Genomic DNA, 18,232 nt, shown 5'->3' with positions numbered 1-18,232 from the left:
AAATATGGATTCGAATTAAATAATTACGGAGATCGAAGATCGAACATTCACACCATTGATGTCTTATCTATTAAAGTCGGGTACTATAAACTTGAAAGGAGGATATATGTGAATTATGAGTATTATATAGTATGAAAGGAGGATATATGTGAATTATGAGTATTATATATGACTATATACGCCCTGCCGTCCATCTCTCTCCTCCTTATCCAACACACTCTTTTCCCATTCTTTCCCTCCCTTTTCCACTGTAATTCAACGCCACGGCAAAGTGCATGAATCAAACTTCCCCATCATCTCCATCCTCTATATAAAACCCTCACCCCTCAATTCCCTTTCCCCTCACTCCTCGGAATTCAAATTTCCCATTAATTCCGAATTCCGAAAATGCCTTCTTCAACAACCGCCATTCTCTCCCGCTGCACTGTAATTCCCGATCGGAAATCCGCCATTAAAACGCTCAAGCTCTCTGTCTCTGACATCCCCATGCTCTCCTGCCACTACATCCAGAAAGGCGTTCTTCTCAATTCCCCGCCCTGTTCCTTCTCCGACCTCATTTCCTCCCTCAAACGCTCCCTCTCCGCCGCCCTCTCTCACTTCCCCGCCCTCGCCGGCCGCCTCTCCACCGATTCCGACGGTGCCATCTTCCTCGCCTGTAACGACGCCGGTGTCGATTTCGTCGAAGCCAGGGCTAAGCACCTTTCGATCCACTCTGTCCTGTCTCCTCCTGATGTTCCGATTTGCTTCAGGGCGTTCTTCGCCTTCGATCGGACTTTGAGTTATTTAGGGCATAATAAGCCTCTGGCGGCGGTGCAGGTCACCGAGCTCGCCGACGGCGTCTTCATCGGATGCACCGTCAACCACGCCGTCGCCGACGGCACTTCGTTCTGGCATTTCTTTAACACATTTGCGGAGATTAATTTCAGGGGAGCAGGAAAGGGGAAAATATCCAAGACGCCGGACTTTGGCCGCGATACGGCGTTTAACTCGCCGGCGGTGCTGAAGTTTCCGGCCGGTGGTCCGACGGAAACCTTCGCCGGAAATACGCGGCTGAGGGAGAGAATTTTCCATTTCAGCAGAGAGGCGATTCTTAGGCTTAAGCTCAGAGCCAACAACAGGGACAATTTCTTGGGGAGTAACGGGAATTGTGACGCCGTCGAGAATCTCGGGAAGCAATCGAAGGACGGTTGGAAAATCGTTAACGGTAGTAACGGAAACCAGAACGGTGACGTTTCGCGTGGGAGGTTGGAAATTTCCTCATTCCAATCGCTTAGTGCGCAGCTATGGCGTTCGGTGACGAAGGCGAGGAAGCTGAACGCGGCGAAAACTACGACGTTTAGAATGGCCGTGAACTGCCGCCACCGGCTTCAGCCGCAGCTTCCTGCGCTTTACTTCGGCAACGCGATACAGAGCATCCCGACCGTCGCTTTGGTCGGCGATCTCCTGTCCGAAGACTTGGGCTGGTGCGGAGCTTTGCTCCACCGGAACGTGGCGTCGCACGACGACGCGACGGTGCGCCGCGGCATCGCCGATTGGGAGAGGGAGCCGCGGCTGTTTCCGCTTGGTAACTCCGACGGCGCGTCGATGACGATGGGAAGCTCGCCGAGATTTCCAATGTACGACAACAATTTCGGATGGGGCCGGCCGGTGGCCGTCCGAAGCGGCGGCGCCAACAAATTCGACGGCAAGATCTCGGCCTTTCCCGGCCATGAAGGGAAGGGAAGCGTTGATCTAGAGGTGGTTTTGGCGCCCGAAACGATGGCGGGTCTTGAAACCGACCAGGAGTTTATGCAGTACGTATCAGTTACGGTGTGAGTGTTCGCAGCGGAGTACTGCTCCCAGTCGAAAAAATTAAAAAGTTAGTTTTACCGTTACTGCAGCGGGGACAGTTAGAAAGCAAGATTTTGCCGCGGTGATGGCAGTAGGTATATTTGGGAGTGCTTTTAACTCCGGTAGAAGCACTTTACAATACTAAAAAATCATCATCTTTAAAGAGTAAGATAAATATGCTTTTGGCATAAAGTCAAATAGTGTTTTGTTAAAAAATACTTATGAAGTGTTTTGGCCCACCTGCTTAATTGAAAAACATTTTAAAAGTATGATTAACAGTGTAGAATCAAATACCAAAGAATCTGTAGAATCAAATACCAAACTGATTTATTATTAAATACTTTCTTGTTAATGTTTGCAATTAAAGTATCTTGTTAAAGACATCCAATTAAAACTACTTGAATTTCAGTAGTAGATTTCTTTGTGATTCAGAACGTTCACTGTTTCTATCGAGTTCGACTCATCTATGATTGTTGGTGAGTTTCGCTATGTTCTGGTCATTTTTAACCCTTTTGCTAAATTATGAGCAAGAACATTTAATGGCCTATTGATTTTGTTTATGCAAAAAAATGTGACGGAGTATGACCTGGTCAAGGTTGGCCACGCGGAAGAGCTTGACCTGCTCCAGGTATGACCGCACGATGAGCTTGGGTATCCTTGGAAAGGGATGACCAGCTCAAAGGGTCAAGGTCGACTGGCTGGGATGAGCTGAAGTGTCACGAACGAGCTGCCACTAGGCAAAGAAAGACTTGCACAAGGGAACAAACACTCCGATGTCAAGTCAGTTATGAGTCCGACCTTAGTATGGAGGCCGAGCTAGGATACGATACTTGACTGAAGAGTGAAGTGTCCTATTTATAGGCTGAGGTACCTGACAAGAAATTCGACCGACGGTTGAGCAGGTCGGGACCAAGGTCGGCCTATCGTGGGTAGCTATTCCAATTCATACTCTTGTCATCTAGAATTTGGCTAAATATGGAAGGTAATTCATCCATTGAATGATCTTCAGGGAATACCTTCAAGTCGGCCTTCAAGAAAGGCCTCAGGTTGGCCATCAGGCAAGGCCTTCAGGGACCTCTTTAGGTCGTCCATCAAACAAGGTCTTCAGATCGGTCCTCAAGAGAGCAGGTCGGCTATCAAAGAGAAGACCTTCAAAGTTGGTCTTTCCTGTTCTACTCATGGCAGTACAATTTTCATCATGAAACAGATTTATAAACAATTTTGGAAGTTAACCATTCAATAATTAATTTTACCTTTATGAACACCGAAATTGATTCCAAATAAAAATATATCAATATCACATTTGTGGTCATTTATTTTTTTCTTTTTGTTACTTTGGAATATGAAAAGCAGCACTAACACAAGAATTTAAGTATCTTTTTTCTCGATTGACAAAATGACAATCTTCACCTTGTTACCATTACTAGGCTGGTTCCAATATGTACCTACGTATAAGGTATGTGTTTTGGATTATTTGATAGTGTTGAACCTCAAGTCGATGCTTAGGTCGGTACTGAGCTAGAACTTTCAATATCTTTTATCACAAGAAGAGATAATGATGTGAACCAAGGAAACAAATTTGTCATGCCTCAAGAATCCATAACGAGCTCGGCTAGGGATGATTAAGAGAGAAATGGAACTTTTCAACTCAATATCTTCAAACTAGATCAAGACTTCAATTCTCGAATTTAAACCTCTTTTTATTATATTTTCAGTTTGTTATGGACATCATGTACGAGCACTTTTTGGTTCGCCCTATGGATTCGTTCACAATTTTCGTCTATGATCAGTGCGGGGCTCGAACTTGAGACCTCTAGGTAGGTGGTACCTCAAGGTCAAGCGCTTGTCACTGTACCATCTCCCAAGAGACAAATCACTCTCTTCCCTACACAATGTGAATGAAGATAATTGAGATTGTTCTCATCTATATACTAGGGATGTTCACGGTTGCGATGAGAAACAAAGAAGAAAAGGGAAAATGAAAAGTCCTTCACGATCGCGATCTGCTACGAGTGATTTTTTTAGTACAGCAGGTATGCCAATTACCGCTGAGTTATACTCGCTTTGGCAAATGATTGACCTGATTTTTTAAAATTTGAACTCTCGACCCGATTCAACTCATTCGGCTCAATCTCAGCCCCCAGACCGAGACTTTACCCAACCCAACCATTTGGGTTGGGTTCTTCGAGTTGTCGAGTTTTTTTAACAGCCCGACTATATACCATGAATTACTTTCTTTCCTATCCAATGTGAGACTTTGTTTGCACATCTTATAACCCAACATGAACCTCGTCTAGCTCCCTACCTCATCCTATTCTAGTTGAGGCTTGAACACGTGTGTCAAGGTGATAGGACCAGGTGGCAAACTCTAATTTCACCCAGACATAACAAAAGATCAAATTGATTTGATGCTTATAATCAAATTACTTGTTCAAAAAAGCAAAGCACCCTGAAAAGTGAAACTAATAGTTATCTTTTCAATAGAAGTGCTGCTAAAAAAAGAATAACCTTTGTGCTTTCAACCAAAAACTTTTGTTCTGAGTTACGATTCCCAAAATAGTCCAAACTGTCCGAGTATGATTTCGTCCCGATCAATCAAAAAAGTACTCTTATATGTTCTCATATCATATTAATTAAGATAAAATATTAAAAAATTTTGAAGTTAAGAGGATATAAAGAACTGGGTTGCAAATAGAATATCATATAGAAAACGAAAAAGGTAATGCCCAAATAATGATCGGATAGGGCCACAAATCTCATGAAAGGTGTAACGTGTGACATTTGTCGTAGCAGATACGCCTGAATCCCACATACTCATTGTTTCATCAAGTGCGTGCACGATCCACAAATATTTCCACCAAACTTTCGAAGAAAAAGTCTCAATTAATTCAAAGGAGAAAGAAGGGTCATTAATTTTCTAGCACGACGCAATGTATCCTTACCTAACTATGTACTAGATAAAGATACTATTGTAACATCAAATTTGAATATTAAGAGCTCATGGGAATGGCTAGAAGAAGCTCAACGTATTCAAACAGTTCAAAACTTTACCTTTCCTATAGAAAGAAAATGAATAGTGATAATTTTGTGGTAGCCAAGATGAGCGAAGGCCGGTAGGAGGCCCCATTGGCTTTGGCAATTTATGATGAACTTTCTTTTCCTCTCTTTTTTTATTATTTTTTATTTTTTTTTTCAAAATGGCCAAATTGTCTTTCAATTTTTGCAATCATTGGACACAACTTATATCTATCCCTTTAAATTCTTTCTTGTGCGCCACACCAATTGCTTGAATAGTTCTAGTTTCTAATTGCTTTTTAATTGTGGAGTGTGAATTTTCAATTGTCAAAGAGAAAAGGGTTTGAATATTATCATTTTGATTTGAATAGTAGTTTGGTGCCTTTCATGTATTTTGTTCCCTATATTTTCACAACTTTCGTTTTGATTCCTGTACTTTCAATATTTGTTCATTTTAGTCATTGTAGTTTCAAAACATCTATTTTAGTCTCATGTGCTTTTAAAAAGTGACCAATTTGATCTATATTTACAATAACACAAGTTTTATACATAGTTAAACCCTTTAATACAAATTTATGACCACATTCAAGAAATTTAGCCAGTGAATTTTTATACTAAAATTATGATCCAAGAAGGGTCCAAGTGCCCCCATAACATAGCAAACATCAGCGATTGGTTTAATTTATTGGTCTACTAGTCATCGTGCTATCCGTCCTTCATCCCGAGGTCGCTAGATCAAATTCTTACGCGATCAAATTCTTAGTAATTTTGTCCAGTAATACCAATTCTGACTGATTTGATATAAAAGTCATTTTGGGAGAATTACCGAGACCCTAGTCTAAAAACTAAATTTTTTTATTGCAATGGTAACATATATATGAACCTATGAATATTTTAAAAAATTTTATCATATACTATTTTACCTTACTTTTCTGTGTCGTGAGTCAAATCTCTGAATCTACCTTTTAAAATAGACGTTTTGAAAGTATAGAAACTAAAATAAACTCAAATCCAAAATATAGATATCAAAATAGTATTTAAACCTTACCAAATAAAGTTGGCACGATCACTAAAGCGTCAAATTAATTTTTATTATTGCTCCTAGTATTTTGGAGTGAATGAATTTTGTAGCTAAGTCAAAGACCTCAAAGGTCTTGTGAATAGATGTAAGTATGATCCTTTTATTAAAAAATGATTAATTAGTAATTGACTTAATAGAATTTCTTATTTTCTTATAAGCATTGTTTTATATAAAATTAACTACTAACGTAAACATAGTTCAACGGTAATTGACACCTACTCATTTTCTTGATATCGAGAGTTCAAACACTCATACTTTCAATTTGTTGTATTAAAAAAAATTGTTTTATATAATTAACTAATGGTGATAAACTATAATCAAAGTAATTAACAATTGACAAAGCGAACCTAGCTCATCGATAATTGGCATATATCATCAATCAAAACGTTGTGATTTCGATCCTCACCCTGCATGTGTACTGGAAAGAAAAGGAGTAATTAATAATTAATTAACTTTTATATAAAAAAAATTTATTGTAATCATGATTGATTGACATATACTTTTTTATTATAATTGTAAACTATTTTTTAGTTACTAATTTTATAATATACGGCCCATTCTTTGGCCCATCAATCATGGAAGTAGGCCCATTTTCTAATTACACAATCCAAGTGCTTCCGACAAATAGAATGAAAAGTCACCACTTCTTTCCCTTTCATGGGCTGGAAATTGGAGGCCCATCAAGTTTGTTAGATAGGCCCATTTTCTAATTACAGACCCAAATTCCCCCTTTCCTCACCTTTCTATATTTCATCAACACAAACTTTGTATTTTATTTGGAGTATTTGCAAATATAACTTTTTAAAAGATAAATATTTTTGTAAACTAAAAAAATTATAAAATCATGAATGTGATATCTTATTGGAATTTATTTACTTATTTTTTAGCTTCACTTCAACCAATACTCATCATTTAAGTAAACTTGGCAGTAATTTTAGAAATGGTATCTCTTCTCTCTGACTCTAAGATTGTAAATTACAAAATTACCATTTGCATAATTGATAGTCATTCAAAAAGAAAAAAAGAACAGAAAAGAAAAGAAAAAAGCAGTCAAATTTTCCTATTAAAAAGTGGTTTTCTTTTCTTTGAAAAAGGAAAAGAAAAACAACATTTTGATAGGAAAAATTGTCAATTCAACTGCTGAAATTTTCTTATCAAAAAGTGAGATTCTTTTTTTTTTTTCCGAAAAAAGAAAAACAACATTTTGATATGGAAAAATTGTCTACACTGCTGTCTTTTCTCTAGGTACCATTTTGACCTTAAGTTTAAGGTCATTTGCCCTCCACAATTTTATTATTCTCTCTCCTTTCTCTCTTGTGGTTGTTCAACGACCCGAAATCTCTCTCTCCCCTTTTTGACCCCGAACTCCATTATTCAATAAAAAATAATTAGGTATTTATCGCTCCGCACTAATCATCAATAAAATCTTGACCGTTTTTTATTTTTTTGAAAGAAAAAAAGAGTCAAAAATATAATTGTAGTTAAGCACCTTAGTATTATTTTAAAAAAATACAAAAAAGAAAAAAGAAAGTACCTAAATATTTTTCTTATTCAACAACTTTCTCTTACTCTTTCATATTTGGTTTTCTATTTTTTAAAATTAAGTCTATAAAAGAATTCTAGTCAGTTTGAAAACTGAAGAAGTAATTTTCGGAAATTTTAATTTTTTTATTTTGAAATTTAAAGGTAAAATTAATTTTTAAAAAGAAAGAAAACATAGGCAGGAGTAGCTTTCCATAACTTATATTTTAAAAATAGAAATCATTATTAAAATAGCCATCGAAAGTCTATTTTTGTTTTAATTAGTTAAATTTGAATTCAAAATTGTTTTAAAAAAATGAATACCAAAAAAATAAAAATAAAAACCTACTCCTGCCCATGCTCGACCATTTTGCCATATATTGGTTACCTAATAGATATTAATATTGTCTAGCCAAAAATAAATAGATTTATTAATTATTGAGAGACATGTAGGGATGGAAAATTTTAGTTTAAATATTATTTTATTCCATTTTATTATGAAATTTGTTTTGGTTTCTTTACTCTTAATAAGTGACTATTTATATTTTATTTGCAAAATTTTAACTCAAATTTTACATCCAACTTTTTAATACGTAAATGAGTGAGAAAAAAAAAAAGAAAGACAATGTACCAAAACAATGCATTTTGGTTACAACTTTGGTTACAAATACATTTTTGCCTTTATGGATGATTTATTAATCAATCTAAGTCCAATTTAATACTTGACATCTAGTCTATTACAGGTGGCTTCGACACTTCAAACATTTGTTCTTTCTATAAAAATACATCTAACGATTAATAAATGGACAAATTGTGCCTAATATTAGGTTTCTCTTAAATATTTATATAAAAAAAATAATATCAATGACTTTAGATGATTTTTATGCATAATTAAAGCGTACAAAGAGAATATTTGAGATTAAATTACAAGTTTAGTATCTAAAATTTTAAGATTGTGTCTGTTTAGTTTGTAAACTTCAAAACAAAAAAGAGACAATTATAAAAATAGTTCAAAAATAAATATGTATTTATATATATAGCATTAGGTTTAAAATTTTAAAAAATTGCATAAATTACAAACGTATACAATCACATGAGACTAACTTTTTTCTTTTCGTATGCATGAGAATAACTTTTCTTATTTTAGTACAAAAAGTTCCTTTCGTGACATTTAAAAAAAAAACAAAAAGTAATGATATTTTTTTTAATACATATTTATTTTAATGTCACTTAGTTCAATTTTCCAAAAGAAGAAAAAAATTCTAGTATGCTCCTAAACTTCGATATTGTGCCTATTTGCTATTTTATCCACATACTTTAAAAAGTTTCTAATTAATCCTTAAACTTTTAATTATGTGTCTAATAGATGAATATGGTAATCAACTTCATAATTTGACTGCATTATTTAAAGATTAGGTTGATTTTGTACAAATCGAAGCATATACTTATTAAATGAGGATATTTTTGGTACGTCTTCCATTCACTGTCTGTCATGTCATCATCGTATTAAAATTAATAAGAGGTTTACTAATGTTAAAAAATTATTTATAAAAACAAAATAGGACAAATTAAGTATGGCATTCTGGCCTATAGAACTGAAAATTTTCTCCTATTAAAGTTCTTTTTTTTACAACAAATGGAGTGGAAGATTTGAACTCATAACCTTCTTGTCAGAAACACGTGTCGATTATAGCTAAGCTAACCCACGTTTAGGTTGTCTAAGACAACCTGTTATAAAAAAAAAATTAAAAATTTCAATAACTTATTAGAAACTTAATTGAAACTGAAAGATGAACTTAAAGTATAACGGGTAAATAGAAGTAGAAGAAGAAGAAGAAGAATAAGGAGGGAAAAAAAAAAACCTTGTAATTGATCCCAAATTTGAAAAAGGGAGAGAGAGAGAAAGATTGGGTAGAGACAGCTAATATATAAAACCAGCATTTATATATGTTTTTTTTCACGAGTACTAAATTTGGTTTATTCTACACAATAAAATCACTCTCTGTTTTCCCTCTCTCTCTCTTCAACAAGAAGCAGACGCAGACGAAGAAATGTCAAAAAGCAGCAGCCGGCGAGTGAGTTTCAGTTCAGGTTCCGATCAGCTGCCAGCTGTCCCAAGAAACAAGAAGAGATCTGTTATCACCGTGTTCTGGGCCTTCCGCGTGATTCCGGCCAAATCCGCCGCCAGATTCTCGCCGGAAAGTTTCCTCCGCCGCCTCCGCGCCAACGTGGCCAAAGTTCTCCGATACGTCTCGTTCAAGAAGAGATCTTGTTCGAAGAAAAACTCGTGTGCAAATAATTCAAATTCGAATTTCAACAGATCCCATTCGGTTTCAGATCACTCCATGGAGGATTCTCACCGTGCTGAAGCCGTTAAAGACTGCATCAACTTCTTCAATTCTTCTTCTTCTTCTTCTTCTTCTTCTTCTTCTTCTGTTTGATCTCATCATCATCCCCTTCATTTTAATTAATGCTAAATTTGTTCTACTTCTTCTTACTTTTCTTTCTTCTTCTCCTTCTTTTTTTCCATTTTTATTTTTAATTTTAGGTTGTATTTTATGAAAATTTGGTTTTTTAGTCTTTTCGTATTAATTTTGTTAAATTACATGTATGATAATTTATTGGTACATCAAGTTTAGGTTGTTTAATTTCTTAATTTCTTCATTAAAAAAAAGGACATCCTTTTATTTTATGAAAATTTGTTTTTTCCCTAGGACCAAATATTATCTCTCTCTCCTAAATATGTTTGATAAGAAATGCAAGAGCGAAGAATTTGTTTTAAAACAATAATGAGGAGTCATTTTTTTTTGGGTGGGTATATGGAAGATTTGGTACTCACTATTCAAAAGTTAAGTATTTTTCGTCTTGAGGTATATGTCTTTAAAAAATTAAGTTTATGTTCGTATTGGTAAAAATTTTGTTAGATTATATGTATGGTAATTTATCATCAACTCTATTGATTTAGTTTATTGGACTTATTTATGCTGTCGATAGAATTGTGTTCTATACAGTGATCTTTGTATTTTAAAAAAATTTCAACGTTTGGATTTTGAATTTTGTGTCTAATAGGTATATTAATAATTTTACTAGTTTGTCAAACCGAGTATCAAGTGGTTAAGGCACCTATCTCTAACCAAGAGGTCATGAGTTCGATCTCCCACCCCCACATATTTTATAAAAAAAAAACTTTGCTAATAATAATATAGAATTAAGGATAGAGACTACTAAATAAAAAATTAAAAGTTATAGCTAATTTTTTCAAATATATAGACTAAATAAACACATATTTGAAAATTTTTATATCTGTTAAATATATTTTAAAGCACATGAACTAAAAATTTAGGAACTAAACTTATAATTTGACCTTCAAAATTTTTTTAAATTTTTAATTAGTTAATATTTTAAAAAGCTATTATTAAACCTAAAAAAATTAATTTAAAAAAAAAATTTGTCAAATTTGATGCTAATTGATTAATTTTTTAGGTTTATGATTGGGTTTTAATTATTGGATTTTCTTTTATGTCTATGAGAAGAAATTGAGGTGGAAAAGTTTGTGAAATTGGCATTTCACCAGTTGCCCATTCTTAAAAGTTACCCTGCATTATTACAATTATTATTATAATAATAATAAAATGTTGTACCTTAGTTCATAAATTGCTTTACATATTATGCAATAATAGAATTACATTAATAGAGGCTCTTTTTTTTAATTTATCTAGATAATATAAATAATTATAAGGGCTATAATACAATTTATTTTTTAAAGCATAAAGACTAAAATATTCATATGCAAAAAAAAAAAATACCAAAAGAGTTTATATTTCTATAGGATAATTTAATAATGGCATATACCTATAGAGTTGAATTTTGGGTTGGCTAAATGATAATATAATTTAAGTTGGCTAGGAAATAAATAAAGAATTATGTCAATTATAATATTTTCTTCGTGTTTAGAAAAAAAGGGTCAATTCAAGTAAATTATTATTACCTTAAACTTTGATCTAGTTCCTTCATATCCACAAACTTCAATAGTCAAACACTTTCAATGATTGAACTCGATCATGTCATATATTTACGATAATATTTCAATCGATCTTTATTTATTTATTTATTAAAAATTATAGTTTAGCAAAAGCCTTAGAAGCTAGTGGTTACTCTAGTTATAGCATGTGCCAATCTACTTAGTACGCACCTACATCGAATAAACACCATAGATTAAGATCTTACTTAGAATTTTGTTCTATTCGACACAACTTGGCTTTTTATCAATAAAAATACTCTTACTTACCTTTTTATATAAATGTTTTTTTTATTAGATTATGTTTAATAAATAAATAGATTCTACTAATATTTTTATTCTATAAGCTATATTAGAAAGTAATCTTTTTTTTTTGAGGTGGAAATCAAACCTTCAACTTTAAGAAACAATACCTCTTATCCGCTAAGATATGCTCAGATCCAACATTAAAGAGTATATCTCTCTTGATAAGGAAATGCAAGTCTTTTTTCTTTTTTTGGCCATTTAAATGGTCTGAAATTTTTTAGAAATTTAGATAGGGAGGGGAAGGGGAGAGCAATAATTGTGTAATATTAATAACACTGATTTTGACACGTCTAACCAATAAGAAATCATTGGTCCAAAGGGCATTAAATGAGCATTAACAATAATTAAGAAGGAAAATCCAAAAGAAATCCCATCTTCTTTTTGCAGCTACAAATGTAGTAATATTTTATTTTTTTATATTTGTGTTCGACCCCGTTTACGCGTAACTACGAATGTAATAATAAATTCTTTTTTTTATATTTGTGTGTACGAGCCAATTTGCGCGCAACTCGATTAATCACGAGCCAACTGCCTGATTTTACTACATTTGATTGACAATTTGTAGGATATTAAATCATTTACTATTTACATTGACTTTATAAAAATGCAATAATTAAAAGGGAAAATACAAAATAAATGTCTTAAATTATTATGGAAATTGGAGCTCCATTGAAGCTTGAGTTGAAGCTTTCTGAAGGGCCCACCCAAACCAAACCCCACTGATACTTCCCCTTCACCAATTACACTCATTTAATTTGAAGTGTTAAAATCAGAGCCATTCAAGTCTCCATCCCCTTATAAATGAGATCTCATCAAATTGCATATTCCTTAAATTTTAGGGTTTACATTCACATCCCATTTCTGATTTTGTGAGGCTTGGTAGCAATTTTGTTTTTATATCTATTCTGTTATGTTTTACTTTTTAACTACACTTGAACAAACTTCCCGAAGAAGGAATTTTTTTTTTTTCAAATAAACGCTTTGGATGTAGAGACCAAAATGGACAAATGTTGAAAGTACAAAGATCAAAATAGACGTTTAGAAAGCACAAAGACCAAAATGAACCAAAGTCGAAAGTACAGGGACCAAAATAGTATTTAAACCTTAATATTGTTAGACAACGAAGCAACGAAAACCTTTGCTAAATTTCTTCATTCAAAAAATTGCCACTCTTGCTTTTTGTATTCAAAGATATGTTCAAAAGAGGGGCATCATTACTTCTTCAAAAGCACTTCTAAACAAACAAAACCTTCAAAAGTAGAATATTTCCATTGTCACTGTCTGAAAAAGGGACCCTCCATGCAGAGGATTTCTTTGTATGTTGAGAAATAGTATTTAGAGGATTGAGTCAAGAAAAGTCCTACAGTATATTTCATTGGGAAGTTAAGAAAAATGAAAAACATGAATTACAAAAAGAAGACAGACAACTAAATATCATGTAAATTTTGAAAAAGTATATCTAGAATATTGAAAATTCATCTAAAACTTATCAGACAAACACTAAGAACAAAGTATTTAGAATACCAAAATGTCTATACGACTATAAACGAAAGATTGTGTAACAATCTTGTTGATAAGATATGGTCCAATGACTGAGAAAGATCAGCAGTTAACAGTTCAAGTTTTGAACTTGTATAGTATACAGAGAGATTCAAGTAAAGCATATAACCAGATATGAAATGAGAAATATTTAGAGCACACCTGGTTCTAGCTTTTGCTTTGTATAACTGTAGGAGAAATGTAATTCTTGAGAAACAGAAGCCCTGACCGCAGTTATAACCGGTATCTTCAACAGACTCGAGAGCTCTTTCAAAACTTAAAAATCCCAGGGACGAGCATTCAAATCTAGTTTCCAGATGCAGCTGCAACAACAGTGGCTGGTTTTGCATCCTCTGCTTTCTCATGCTCTTTGTTTAACATCTGAATATGTGTTTATAGATAAGAGATCAAAATCATCACATTGAGTGAGTGAATTAATTACTAATACAAGTAACAAATTAAGGAGGATATTACCTTGTTATTAATCAAATTATGGAGTGCAATCACGCTTCGGATCAAAGAAGAGAGATATATGACCAACATCATATCGTTGGTTTTTACTGCATAAAGAGGGTGATATAGATCAACTGCCTAAATTCAATTATCCCTAAGTAAGCAGATTTGGAAGTTTTGGCTTATTTTACCTGAAAATGATTTGACCAAATCAGTCACATTCAGATTAGGAAGCAGGTTGAATACATCCTGTGGTTAATGATACGATAAATATTACTGTATTAAGAATTAATGCATAATAAGTGGCCTGTAGCACTTAACAAATTCAGCATCACTTTTTGCAGGCAGACAATCAAAGGGGAACCAGATTTGGATAAAAAGAAACATGCATATAACCAAAGCATAAGAAAAAGGGAAGTTTGATATCAATCTGCTCATTCAGCTTAGTAAGTAGCAGATTTTGTTGAAGAGATTGGAAACTGGAAGAGAATCTCGAAAAATATGATTGCTTATGAGATCATATTGCAGTCCTTTCCCCCTTTTGGATGAAAGTTTAAGGCCTATTTAGGATAAGTATATGGATCTTTTTCACACAGATGTCATGACATACAGTACTTTTAGGTGGAACTGGGACTTTTCGTTAAACTTTTTGCTAAATCTAGGTGGAGGATATCTTTGTCTTCTAAACTCTCTTCATAACTTACAACATATAAAAATATTTTTCGTAGTGTTTTTGGTATAATGATATTAGAGTAAAAACTAAATATGGTGTATGCATAAAGAAACAATTAGATGACATGCACATGCAGAGAGAATGTATCAAAAAGTGAACCTGTAAATGGTATAGAATCTCATGATTTAGTGGAAGTTTTTCATCGACAACAAGGTCGAGGTAACTCCGAATCTCTCGCAAACGTGCATCTAAACCTTTTAGGGCTGTAAGCTTTCCAGAAACCTGCAAAATGAAACTCCATTGAACTCCAATTTCTCCATGAATTTTTATGAGCCATAAGGACATTTGCTATAACTTAAAAAAAACTTCGAGGTAAATGTGAATATTGTAAAAATGAATAAATACAGAAGTCATCTAACACCCAGCAACATCACAGACCTCAGTAGCAAGCGTGCTGATGGTGGTGTCCTTGACATCTCTTAGCAAGTGTTCAACTCCTGTAGATGAGCAGGATGAGAAAATTCAATTCTTACAAGAGATACACCATAAATAGAAATGCAGCTCCGCATCCCATTAGAATTACCAATTTCCTCAACCTCATGTGCTGCAATTTCTGAAGGCACATGCACAAAAATCTTCTGGCTCTTCTGTGTTTCATTCTGTTGAAAATGAGGAGTTGGTATCATTTTAAAAGAGTACAAGTGTTCCCTTACTGCATCTTGTTGTAGACTTCTTACTATTATGATCCATTGACAAATCAGTTTACTCCAATTTTCATGCTATAATAATAACAGGGTACACAACTAAACATGACAGGGTGACATGCCAATACCTCCTTAACTTCTTCAACATCATAATAGGCCTTGGTAGGTATACCAAGCTCCTTGGGTTGGACATCGATGATCACAAGAACCGGATTTGGTACATAACTGTAGTTCAAAAGAAAAACAAATCCAGATGTCAATTATGCATGTCCTTTGTCAATGCAAAATTGTTCCATTAGAACTTGTTTTAAGAGAGAAAAGGTCCAAAGTTAGATCACAAGAAATACATAAGAGTTCATATTGAGTATGGCTACCCATGTAAAGATATAACTAGCACATCACTTTATCAAAATATTCAAACCAAATGCAGATAGGCGATCTTACTTGTGGAACAATTGGTGAATCTCTAAATCATTTTCACGTAATTTTGGGCCAGTACTATACCAGCCTATGATGTGCTCCTTAGCTGAAACAGTTAACAGATAATAATTATAAATTCAAATTAAAAACAGGTAAATAAAAGTATAAACAGATATTAGTAAGAAAACACTAACCATTTATTCTCTTGAACATTGAAAACATAGATTCATGATAATTGTGGTCAAGAAACCATATGCTGGGGTCTTTATCATCCTCCTCAAAGGGCACTAAATTGATGAGAATATATGTTACTTAAAAATAGTATTGGAAAAACACTTCCCATATTAAAAATGTACTACAATTCTGACAAACCTCCGACCTATAGGATGCAAACTTTATGACATCAGAAAACGCTCTCAACAAAATTCTAGAAAATCTTCTTAAAAAAGATAAATGTTTAATCTCATTCATACCAACACACAAACGCCCTCAATCAACAACTGAACCCGACAACTAAACTGTGGTGGCTGGAAGACCTGGATCAGTTCTCATCTCAATCACAATTACATAGAAAAACGACTAACTATTCATTAGATATTGCAATCAGAGCACTTGCATCCAACAGGTGTGCCCAATTGAACAATCTAAACCCTCAACGCAAATCCACTTTTGATGAATTCAAAGAAATCAAGAAATTTGCTTCTTCAACTTCAAATTTAATAGTTTATTTAGCTAGCGAAACAAGGGCCAGAAATTCATTTCATACTAAAAGAACGGCTCAAATTCAGTCGCGCAAGTCCTAACAAGCAATAACAAGCCAAATTTGCTTACAGTGCAACCACAATTTCACATAAAAGCCCAAACAACCAGTAGAACCAATTTAAAGCAGTTACTAATCTCCATAATGCGTCATATAAGACACAGGGAACCCGGATATTGAACCCAACCTAATTAAAAAGCCCTAGTTTCCCGTAACCAGCAAAACATTCTAACATTTCCAACAGAAAGAACCAAAACAGAACATCTCAAATCCAAACTAAGAAAATAAAAAACTAAGAACCAAATCAAGTTGCTAAGAAATTGAAATACAGAACCTGCATAGCTATTGGTCACATCAACGGTGCCTCTGAAAGAGCTACCGAGAAGAACTCCAACAACTCGCTTACTGGTATCCTTGGCAACTCGGTTGTAGTTGTCGACGATACTGAGCAACACCAGAGGATGAACAACTACTTTCTCAATGGGACGGGATGATATTTGCTGCGACTTGATCACATCCATGGCGATATCTCCGGCGCCGTCCGGTGATTTTTGCTTCGAACTCTTCTGGAAACTGGTCGCCGATGTTCGTTTGTGAGCTTTCTTCCCCTACTGGTAAAGGGCCCCCCTCCACTCTCCGCTTTCATAAGCTTTTTTTCTGGTTGGTCCTTTCTCGTTTGGTTTCTTGATGGAGAATTCATGTAAAATGAACCGTTTTAGTTTTCTACATTTCAAAATTAAGTATTTTTTCTTTTAATACAATAAAGCCACGTGGGTCGAGATGTGAACATGTGCCTTAGTTCTAGTTCAGAGCTATGTTCAGACTTTTTAATAACTGTGTCTACTTAGTCTTTAAAAAGGAAAAAATGAAAACGAAAACATTTTATGTTCATGCTACTACAACTTGAAATCAATTCATAATCCTCCAGCAACGGTATGAAAACACGACCTACTGGAGACTACCTTGCCACATATCATCATGTAACATTAAATACTTGACCTTAGACGTAAATATTCAACATTTAAAATTTATTACAAATTTTTTAGAGTTTTTTCCTCATTTATTGGTTTTTTCTTTCGTTTCTTCTTTTTTAATAAAGAAAAAAATAACTTGGTTCAGTAACTATTTTTTGTTTTTTCCTATTTAAGAAATAAATAAAAATATGTTCTGTAATTATTTCTAATTTTTAATTCTCTACCCTTTTAAATTTTCAAAAGTACAATTTTTATATCTAAATTAATTTTATTAATTTAAATATTCAAATTTTTTACGTTTTATTTATTTTTTAAAATGTTTATTATGAATTTTATAAATCGAGAATAATAAATAAATGATTTTATTTATGTTTTGGAAAAAAAATTTAAAAACTACAAGACACTTGTTTCTAAAATGAACAGTGAAAAATAAGAAACTTGAATAGTTGTCAAATACTTATATTTCTCAAAAATTAGAAAGTTTCTAATGTACATAATAATATAAATTGAATAAAGAAACGATGATGTGATATTTAAGAAAATATTGTTTTATATAAATGGATATTTTTCTACATGTTAATTTTTTTTTTTTTTTTACTTCATTGCGGATGAAATTGTAACTTTTAGAACATGAGGGCAAAATTATAATATAATGTATATTTTTAAGACAAAATAATATATTTAGCTTTCTTTTTTAGTTCAGAGTTGCATCAGATTGAGAAAATATTGGAGGATTAAATTTACCCTAAGTTAAATAGTTCAATTTTTTAAATCTAGTGATAATTCAAGACATCTCAAAGTTATAAATTTATACTTAATATCTGTCTTCTTCTATTTATATTAATAGTCCACGTATTAAATTTTATGAAGTATTTCGAATTTACAAGTGAGAGGGATGGCATTGTCCATTGAGAATTGAGAATATTAAATTATCGGCA

General features: G+C 33.5%; 2 protein-coding genes across 2 annotated transcripts; one reads left to right on the top strand and one right to left on the bottom strand.

Moving 5' to 3' along the window:
* Positions 1 to 201: 201 nt before the first annotated feature.
* On the top strand, positions 202 to 2,168 carry LOC148213308 (putative acetyltransferase At3g50280). The gene has a single exon (XM_088125935.1). It carries the CDS (start codon positions 388 to 390, stop codon positions 1,813 to 1,815), a length of 1,428 nt encoding a protein of 475 aa, XP_087982061.1. The 5' UTR covers positions 202 to 387; the 3' UTR covers positions 1,816 to 2,168.
* An 11,146-nt stretch (positions 2,169 to 13,314) lies between these two features.
* Positions 13,315 to 17,033, bottom strand: LOC111019414 (26S proteasome non-ATPase regulatory subunit 7 homolog A). The gene is made up of 10 exons (XM_022295790.2): positions 16,655 to 17,033; positions 15,755 to 15,847; positions 15,585 to 15,666; positions 15,269 to 15,365; positions 15,020 to 15,095; positions 14,875 to 14,933; positions 14,596 to 14,718; positions 13,955 to 14,012; positions 13,785 to 13,870; positions 13,315 to 13,691 (listed from the first exon to the last, which is right to left on the bottom strand). The coding sequence occupies exons 1-10, from the start codon at positions 16,839 to 16,841 to the stop codon at positions 13,617 to 13,619; spliced, it is 936 nt and encodes a 311-aa protein (XP_022151482.1). The 5' UTR covers positions 16,842 to 17,033; the 3' UTR covers positions 13,315 to 13,616.
* Positions 17,034 to 18,232: the final 1,199 nt, after the last annotated feature.

Source organism: Momordica charantia, assembly GCF_013281855.1.
Source record: "Momordica charantia cultivar OHB3-1 chromosome 1 unlocalized genomic scaffold, Mcharantia_2.0 BLBB01000001.1, whole genome shotgun sequence".
Taxonomy (NCBI): Eukaryota; Viridiplantae; Streptophyta; class Magnoliopsida; order Cucurbitales; family Cucurbitaceae; genus Momordica; species Momordica charantia.
This window is presented reverse-complemented; position numbering and strand designations above follow the sequence as displayed.

What these genes read in the sequence shown, in the direction of transcription:
- LOC148213308 (XM_088125935.1), top strand. Translation starts at nt 388, where the DNA reads ATGCCTTCTTCAACAACCGCCATTCTCTCCCGCTGCACTGTAATTCCC.
- LOC111019414 (XM_022295790.2), bottom strand. Translation starts at nt 16,841, where the DNA reads ATGGATGTGATCAAGTCGCAGCAAATATCATCCCGTCCCATTGAGAAA. An exon ending in ATGTTGAAGAAGTTAAGGAG is followed by an intron (nt 15,096 to 15,268) that starts GTATTGGCATGT and finishes CATTTTCAACAG; the next exon opens with AATGAAACACAGAAGAGCCA. An exon ending in ATAATTTGATTAATAACAAG is followed by an intron (nt 13,692 to 13,784) that starts GTAATATCCTCC and finishes ACACATATTCAG; the next exon opens with ATGTTAAACAAAGAGCATGA.